The following is a 10,020-nucleotide window of genomic DNA, read 5'->3' as shown; positions in this document are numbered from 1 at the left end:
ATCCTCCACTTTAAAACTCTATGTACGTCGTGTAATCTATTCGATCGAGATCAATCGTGTCGTTCTTTAATACTCTTTTCGCGTTCTTTCGTCGTAATAATAAATAAAGCAGAGACGCCAGCGAGCAGGCGGGAAGATGCTCGCTGTCCTTGTCTATCAAAGCGTCAACGGTAAGTGCAAGTTTTGAAAAAACGCAATCGTATTTATTTAATATAATTAAGAATCGCGAAGATATGTGAGCAATTAATATCTGCGATTATCGCGTGTATTTAACTATTAACAGGGTTTTTTTTACGTAATATCCATAGACATATAATATATAGTCTGCGCGTCTCTACCTTGTCCCGTAGACGAAACGCGTCAACAAATAGAAAGAGATAGTACGATCGTCAATCTGTCTTTGTCTAACGACGCGTGGTAGGGTAAAGAGCTTTCGTCGGTAAACAGGAAAGTAGAGGGAGCGAAAAGACGAAGACAGAATGGTACAAAGCACGCTACCTCTGTCTAATATTCAACGATCCCCGCTACTTAATACTCGGTCTATAACATCGCAATGTCAGAGTGAAATTGTCGACGTTCGAGCATAGACAAAGATGCCAATATGTAACGGATCGAGCCCGCGAGTCGCGAGACGTTGCCTAGCAACGCGATAAACAGAGTAACTTGATAATTGTCGATTGCGCGTTTGAAGATCCATCCACTTTAAAACACTGTGCGCTTCGTATAATTTGTCCAACCGAAATTAATCGCGCGAACAGGTTAGTATTTTTCGCGTTGCTCTTTCGTCGTAATAAAAAGTAAAAGCAAAATATTCGTCGTCAAAATATACGAGATTTACATTAGGAGTGCCGCGTGAAATGTCGCGCGATCGTTATATTCCAGTTATTAATGCGCGCGCAATTGCAATTAACGTGAATGAGTGCTAAAACGAAGCTACAACAGAATAAGAGAGGAGAATGAGGCCCGAGAAGGCATCGAGGAACGATAAAGTGAGTAATTTACATGTACCGTCATATCACATTCCTCGAAATGTGATTGTGATAATATCAGAAGATATCGAACGCGATTATAATTGACGATTAATGACATGTCGAGACAGTGTCTATTGAAATATGTAAATATTTTGTAAATATATATTTATCTAATTACACATTTCCTTTCGAAAAATAAATAATCGAAGAATAAATTTTATTAGACGAAACTATAGAAGTAATTAGTTTTAATAGTTTGCGTGTGAAATTTATGTATATCCGTTATTGACAATAATAACAAATAATAATTTAAATAATAATTTAAATACGCAAAAAGTTTCTTCATTTATTCATTATGTAATGTTAAAGATTATTTTTCTTACGCAGTTAAATCGGAACGATATCTTCAAAAATTAGATTTAAATAGACTTTTAAATGATTGCATAATACGCATAATATGCGATATTTTATATTATCCTGCGCAGAAAAAGAAGAGTAACAATCTATCTTATTCAGAAAAATTAAAGAGAATTTTGAAGAGAGTTTAGATCGATGAAAATCATAAAAAATTCAATTTTTGCCAATTAAATTTTTTTTTTTTTTTTTTAATCGAAATCCACGCTGTTTTTTCCTTCTTTTTCTGCCGCGAAAGCAAGTGTACGTATAAAATGTACGCACACGGTGCTGCGTAAACGCGCGTCGGCATCTCATTATCAGCTTATTGGCAATCGCGCTTGCACGCTCGCAACGATACCATTCGCCTTTTGCGAGAAGGTAAGTATCGGCGAACGCGCAGAGGGAAACGGAAGGAAGAATGGACGAAGGGACAGAGAGAGAGAGAGAGAGAGAGAGAGGGAGAAAGAGAAAGCGGTCGGTTTGTGAGGTAGATCAAAGAACACCGGCAATAATTATAGAAATATGCGCGTTGATGCGTACCGCCTCTTGTCGGACGAAGGACACTCCTTGTACAGCGGTTGTTGCATTGCCACCGGATGTTATCGCTTCCTCCTGCTTCCTCTTCGCCTCCCCCTGTTCCTAATACAGTTATTTATTCGCCACCCGGTATCATATCGTAATCTATAAACACGCTGTACCTCCACCGCTTTCTCTCTGCGGCTATCTCCTCTGTCTTCTCTGTCGCCTACTTCTTCTTATCGTGCTTCGACCAACGTACATACTATGTATGTATGGATGGTATAACTAGGGAGGAAGAAAATGAAGGTGATTAAGGGAGGATTTCAACAAAATAAGCAACATTTATAGCTACATTTATAGCATTCATTAGTTTGAAGTGGAGATAAATCTACCTTTTTACTCACAATAAACTTGCATATTTGCAAATATATCCGTACGTATGCGTGTGTACCAGTGTACAAGAAACATTGTAACATTCACGCGACAGACGGTTGATATACGAACATACCGATAATTATCTTAAGGGAAAGGCTATTATCTCGATCCGATACAGCACCCGCGCCAAACTCGCCGCTCGATAATTCAGCCGATTGGCTCTTTTTTTATTATACAAGGTTTCTGGATTCTTGAAATTATCGCGTCTCTTTACGCGGTCCCCGAATGCCGATCGAATGCGCGCCGATTCCGCAATAAATTAACATTATTAGCGGCGAGATATAATCGATTTTCCATTTTTATCGTAGAAATCGCCGACGAGCAGGAGAGCTCCCGGTAAAAATTATTATAGATTTATTAGATCGCGTTCTCTCGATTGTGGGATAAGAAAGTATTCTATAAAAAAAAAAAAAAAATTCATGCTTTGGTGGAAGACTTTTCTAATAAACGCCATTATTTGCGAATTACGAACGCTTCGTTAATTCATTCATTGGAATATTCAACGAGGAGCAGTCATCGTAGCGTTATCGTTCGCGTGCAATAAAACCAGGGATCCGTAAAACATTTCCCTCATATCCTCGGAGAAGTTTCTCTGGAATTAATTTTTTAATCATAATTTTCGAAAATTAATTTCTCGATTTAAAGTAGACTTCTTTTTTCACTAGTATTATAACGCGAATAAAAAGTGTAAATTAGCCAACGCTTGGATGATAAATGTGAGCATTCGGTTTATGAATTAATATAAATGCTGTACCGGAAACCGCGCCCGATGCTACGGGCTATTGTCGAATAGCCATCCGTGCGGCAAACCAATCGAAAGATTAGAATGGTGCGGACAATGTGGAATTTCTCGTGATGTTTAACGTATTGTGTCCGTCGGGATTACGAAAAATATTTCGCCCGGAAGCGACAAGAACGCGAGACTTGGCGCTCGCACAATCGCGTTTCGGCTCTAAGGGATATCGTGAGAGATCGTGGGCAGAGATTATTGTGATCTTTCGGCGAGATCACTCGGACAGTAACAACGTTACGGAATCAGGAAATGTATCCCTAAAGCGACAATGTAATGAGGAACGATGCGAAAACAAGAAGTCGGCAATAAGGCATGAAATATGTTCTGGATATTGCCGGTGAAGATGGCGGAACGAACGGTTGGTTTGACGCGCCGCGGAATCTATCCTTTATATTCCTATTTTGTATAAATATATACCCTTTTCTCTATTTCATACTATCGCGAGAGATGAGATTTATGAGCGATAACGGAGATCGATTTTGAGAAATCGAGTAGGCGATTTATAAACGGATATTAGAATTAATTGTCGGAAATATACAAAAACAGCTGATGCCCAAGCTGATGATTTCCTTAACGATGTCTAAAAATTATGATAGGCAAAATTCCCGGAGGCAGCAAGAGTCTTGTTACGCAAAAGTGTCGATCTACACGAAAGTTAATGGATTTTTAATCTTAGGCTCTCAATTCTCTGTCAAGGGAAAATATTATTTTCAGAAAGAGAGCAATATTTTCGTTTCAAATATATATTATGGAAAAATATCATTTTTCATCGAAAACGATTTATCTAGAGAGATCTCTGTCTAAGATTTCTCTCCGAAATAAATATACTGCTTGAAATTGAAAGAAACACGATTTTCCTTTAATATCTCTTTGTTTATCTAAACTCTTTATCTTAACTCCTGCTGCGATTTCTAAAGAGACATCGTTTTTTTTACGGCTGACATTTTACCAATTGTTGAATGGTCCTCTTATATTCGATAAAGCTGCTAACGGAAGGCAGCATCTCGATTAAAGATATATTATAGCGGGGGTATATCGTGTTACATTATCAGAAAGCTACCCTGAAGACGACCAACTTATCACTCGCAATTGCATTTCGCGTTAATCTCTCTACACGTCGCGTAATTGCCTCTCCGACAATTCGGTTAAAGCTGTCGCATCGTCAGAAAGATCTTTAATCTTTGTCGTGCGCAGTTTTATCGTCTCCGTTTCTTGGCAGGGCATACTCTTTAATCCGCCCGGAATTTTACTCGGCAAAGAAATGACCGTGAGTCAAAAATACATACACCTTCTTGCGTCGCTCTCTCTTTTGCGAGAAAACGCGAGCATCGTCCGTATCTCCCCGGTTTATTACAGGATACGTCTGTTTCTGCTCTCGGACGATGGTAGTAGCGTGTAATCATGCGCGTAATTCGAATGCAGGGAGAGGGAAATTGCCGATTAGCCGGGCGCGTTTCTTAATAGCGCCGGGCATTATGCTTCGAGTGCAATCGACAGTCGTCGCAGAGTCGTTCTTACTACTTACTGTTCAGAGGTAAATGAGAAAAATCAGATCGGCTAATCTATTCGGCTGTATAATGAAACGCGATAAAAATTGCTTTCGATAGAGTGAAAGCGACCGCTTTTGATGTGATAAATATAAAGTTTTGAATATATATATTTCTTATTTGTGTGATTTAATATACAATGACATTGAACAATTCAATCAAAATCAATATATATATATATATATATATATATATATATATTATTTTTAATGATTGCTGCAAGTGAAAATAATTAAATCTATATTTTTATTTCTCGAATTATGTAAAATAAGTTAATTATATTACACTATATTAATTTATTAATATTATCGATTTATTTTTAGTCTTCTTTGGTCTTCTTTGACATTTCTTAAAATTACGTTTATCTTAAATAAAATATTATTAGAACTTTCAAAAATTTAATTGATGACTAAATAGTAAACGCATAAAGAAACTAATAGTGTTGCGGAAATTTTTTCTTATTTTATCTAATAAAATATAACGATTATTTACGGATGTATCTGATTTATTTGCATTAGTCTAACTTTAAGCAAGATATCACTTGTTCCGGAAAGGTGTGTTCTAGCGTGTCGTTTCAATATTGCGTTCGTTATTCTGCACAATGTGCGTGATGCATCATAATCATGAATTACGGGCGCGCGTGTGCCATGATTTGAAGTTTCGCTTGAGAAACGTCGCGGATCTCTTCGCGAAGAAGACTCTTCCGACTTCTCGTAGGTGGTACGAATCGCGCTCCGGAAAAACGTAACGTAACTCGTGTCTCGTCGCGGGACGAAAACACATGCGTTTCTACCATTCGCGAAATAATACGCTAAGACGTATAATGGGTGGCGTCTTAAATAATGCGGTCTGCCAGCTCGGTGAGCGACACTCGTGCGTCTTCTCTCACGGCGGAGGCATCGTTTCGCGGGCACGACAGTCACGCGTGTTGCGTTGATACGTGCGGCGCGTACGTTTCGTAAACTGCGTTAAATCACCGTAGCTGTGCAATGCGCGTTGAAATTCTAGGGTCGGATATTAAATATTTCAACATCACTTTTTCGTCTAATAGTTCAAATTATATATATATAAATTATAATATTACACCAATTTTTTTATAATTTTCTTTGTAACTTCCATTATAATAATTAAAAGATTTTTTTGTCATCAAGACTTAAATGTCTATCGAATGAATCATTTAAATCAAAAACATAGATATTTTTTTTGTTGCGAAATAATTTATTCAAACCAAACACGCCAGTGCTGTGTAAAAATATCGTTTGATCGATAGCTGGTTATTACTTAAAGCTACTAGGAATTACGAGTTTAATGATTTTTTGTAATATTAAGCGCTTGTAAATTTCGACGTTCGATTCGCACAAATGGAACATGCGATCCGATTTATATGCAAGAAAAGAGGATTTTCCAACAGGATGCCAAGCACTAGTAATTCATATACAACGACACATTGCGAATTCTAAACCTATTATTATCTCCTGTTGCAATATCGTACAGGTGTGGAGAATGTTTCGACCGGAAAGAAAAGTCTCGCGTATACGTCACGACTATTTATAAAAACTAATGGCGGTTAAACACTATAACTCATAAACTCATTATATCTAATAGCCCCCGGCACATTTACGTCGAACGAGTTCGTTACCCCTTCTCAGGTCTACGCGGTTCGCAAATTACACGCGAACCAGAATTATCTTGCCGGGATGCGTATAAAAACGTGCTAAAATTACATAGAGACTCAATTCTAATCAATTAAAAAATTTTAGGTAGACCGGATATATAATTACTAAAAAAGAAAACCTATATTTTTACGCGATTGTTGCGATTTAAAGCGATATATTTAACGATTTAACAAGAGATCATAAGAGAGTATAATACACTGTTATCGTGAAATTATTTTACGGGGATGAGAGTGAATTATGTATATTTTGTCGTTTGCATTTCCTTAAGCAGAGAAATACGAATGTATAGATGAAATTACCGTGAACATCTTTCATCTTGTCCGATTGTTACGTCAGCCGTATTATTCGTATCAACTGTTGAAACATCGTTCGAGTTCATAGGGCAACGGCGTTGCGCGACCGGGAAGGAAGAAGGAAATTCTAATAACATTCGGAGAAGGAAGATAAGAGTTTAATTATTCACGCAAAGCGGAGTTCCGGGCCGCGCGGAGGATCTATTGGTCCCGGCATTCGCGCCTATATATATGTAGACGTAATCGGATTTACGCAGTGTTTGTGTGTATTACGTAGGTACGTGTATACCTTATATCTACCCATCGTGAGCGCGATAAATCTCGCGGAGTCAGGTGGACGATGGTCATCAGCTAGTCGCCGCGTGTAAGAGGCTCTCGCCGAGAGAAGGCCGGTGCCTGGGTTTAAACCGTGTGTTCTCATGATGCCGGACGGTCTAGGTACGACCCACGACCCTGCTGGCCACAACTTACTGCACGATACACCCGCAATATGCGCTTTCTGCTACGATCCCTTCCACGGCATTCTTGACCCAGCAGACCGGAAATACGCGATTTCACGCTGTGAATTTCAACGTAGAAAGTTGTAGGAAGTATCGTATCGATCGTGACATTGCCTGTGCTAATACGTCGAATGTGATTGTGCTCGACACATCTATGACTGCGAAGTTAGAATTACCTTTGACGCAAGCAATGTAATATGACAATTTGACGTGCGTGTATATTGTAAATTTTAAATATACTCACTCATATTCAGAAGTAGCGCCATATATACACGAGAAAAAGAGAGAGGAGGACAAAGAAAAGAATTCTTGAAGGTTAAAAAATAGATTCTGTCAAAATCAGCTGTTCTCGGAGTCTACCCGCGAAGCGCTCTCTTCCTCTCGTTATATTACAGATTTAGTCGGAGTACAAAATATGCCAGGGGCGAAATGTCAAAATGATTCAACCGCGTTCAAACGACGCGAACTCTACAAATTATGGCAACAACGAGGAAGAGAATAGGGATTGGGGGGGGGGAGAAAAGGCGGGAGGATGAAAATCGCACACCGTAGGAATCCACTTCTCCTCATAGGTAGAATGAAACGAGTAAGGGAGGTCTTGGCTCTCATTAATCTGGGGATCTAGTCTCGTCAAAGGGGACACTGCAAGATACGCGAGGACAAAGGGCTTCCCTCAGCGCGGTATCGCGGCGCAATCTCGTCACATCGTACGATCGCGAGGCGGCGATCGCGGAACATCGAGGAGCGGGCGGGAACCCGCAGCGCGAGATAGGATCTCGACGAGCGACCACACAATGCCAAACATATTAATTAATGTGCTTCGCCTCGGGAGCCGCGCGCAATGACGTGTAACTGTAGGTGGTACGTTTTTAAAGCTAAATATATTGTCTTTACGATATGGTACACAGTACTTTATATATAGTACAATCACGACAATGAAAGAGACATATAATATAATAAAATAATTATTATATGCTTAATTATATATTTATCTTTATATTTTTATTATTTACTACATCAATGAATATCTCGAGCGTAAAAGGCAGATATTTTTCGGGTAGAAAAATATAACCTTCTGATAAAAAGAGATTTTATGTTATAGATTAGAAAGATTGTATATATATATATATATAACTTAAATTAAATTTACAATGCCTATATTTGCAATTTATTAAATATATATATTTGTCAAAATACAAACTTAAGGCATTTAAACGATTCTCACACTCATTCTATACATCGCGAAGCGGATGTTGGAACATAATAGCGTGCGTGAATATTATTCGATCGTTTCGTCGGAAAGTAAATTGCGACTTCGTCAAATGGACCAGAGTGTGAACGCTCGCGCGCATCCTTATTACGGTTTTCGTCGTAAAAGTTTCCGCGAACCATTACTTCGTTTTACACGATCGAGAGAAAAAGAAGAGAATTCACACAACCATGCAGTTATTCGTCTCGCAAAATATTCTTCTCTCGCTCTAGCGAGCACTTGTCGTAAACGCGGGACAAAAATATTGATAAACTGGACGCAAGCTCGTTCGCTACACTTTGTACGATCTTGCAACTTCGAAGTCGCCTTCGAAGTAGTTTACGAGCATTTGATTGATTCGTTTGAGATAACGGTACGAAACTTCATCGGACGATAATTCGTTGCTTAATTAACGGATTGGATACGATTGAGAGAGAGAGAGAGAAATCTTGGTATTTATTATATTTAATTCGCACTGTCCGGCGAAGCGCGCGTAATCCGTCGCTAAATAAGAACAGATGAAATGTTAGAGTCGTTTTATGAGCGCACTTAAGCGACATGCGGAGGCGATCTTGATATCTCCTTCTCTCTCTTTTTATCCCCGTCCCTTCCTCTTTTTACAGACTAGCCTTTCTGACTCCCTTGCGAAATCATTTTCCTAGATCTTTTAACAAAGATGATAGTGCTTTTTGCCACGAAACAAGAATTCGCGAACATTAAATTCAAGAGTCTTCTCTCACTTGTCTCTCTCTCTCTCTCTCTCTCTCTCTCTCTCTTATGCTATATAATGCGCCGACACGAAGGATCGTTTTCTTACGTACAATATGCCGTCATTAGTCGTCAATACCAAGAAGAAACAAAACGCGCGCGCGCAGTCGGCTTTATCACAGGCGGCGTTATCTACAGCCGTTTCTCTCTCGTTCTCTTTGCTCCTCTATCTCTTTCGTCCCTTTCTCCTTCGTTTTTCCCCATATTTCGTCGCGTGATAGCGCGACCACACATACAAATACACACACATACATACCAGACGCCTTTTATGGCGCTTTAACGCCCCAATGCCGCCGTTCTTCGTCGCGGAAATCTAGAAGCACGGATTCACGGTTGTATACACCGTGACGACGTTTTACAGAGGAGATTATTCCGTGCCTCGGCGCCTTTCTAGACACGATCTACGATGCACGGTGATCGTAGCAAAATATGTTAACAAATGTAGTACTGTTATTCACTTAGCCTTTGGACTTTAATCCGACACACTTTTTCAAATTCCAATATCGAATACTTTGAATTAGTCTTGGATAAATCTATCGGATACGCTAAAGAATTTCGCTCGCGTATTGCTCATCGCTCCGTAATTGCAGCTGTAATCGGTTTGGTCGATAAATTCCAAATGGCTGAATTTGCCATTATGCCTCGACGATCATAAACTCTTCCTCACGGCGATATATCCTTTGGATCGCATTAACGATGCAATATAAAATTTGTTATAAAATTTCAATGACACTTTATTAAATAAAACCGTTGCACATAATTAATTCGCCTGATTGTATTTGCGTGGATCCGGTCGATTGTTCTTTTTTTTTTTTTTTGCATACTTTTCGGCCAAGTAGAGAAACTAATTATCGTGACCTGATAATACGCTGC

At 39.1% G+C, this 10,020-nt stretch overlaps 1 protein-coding gene across 1 annotated transcript in view; it reads left to right on the top strand.

The window, feature by feature from the left end:
* The first annotated feature begins 510 nt into the window (after positions 1–510).
* Positions 511–10,020, top strand: part of LOC138934916 (aminopeptidase N-like) — a 106,919-nt gene continuing 97,409 nt past the window's right edge. Inside the window, exon 1 of the mRNA XM_070299068.1 lies at positions 511–989. Coding sequence (XP_070155169.1) covers positions 957–989 — 33 coding nt within the window. The 5' untranslated portion in view covers positions 511–956. The remainder of the gene's footprint in view (positions 990–10,020) is intronic.

This window comes from Polyergus mexicanus, unplaced genomic scaffold (assembly GCF_030449975.1).
Source record: "Polyergus mexicanus isolate NDT 795.1 unplaced genomic scaffold, iyPolMexi1.0 SCAF_7, whole genome shotgun sequence".
Classification (NCBI taxonomy): domain Eukaryota; kingdom Metazoa; phylum Arthropoda; class Insecta; order Hymenoptera; family Formicidae; genus Polyergus; species Polyergus mexicanus.
This window is presented reverse-complemented; position numbering and strand designations above follow the sequence as displayed.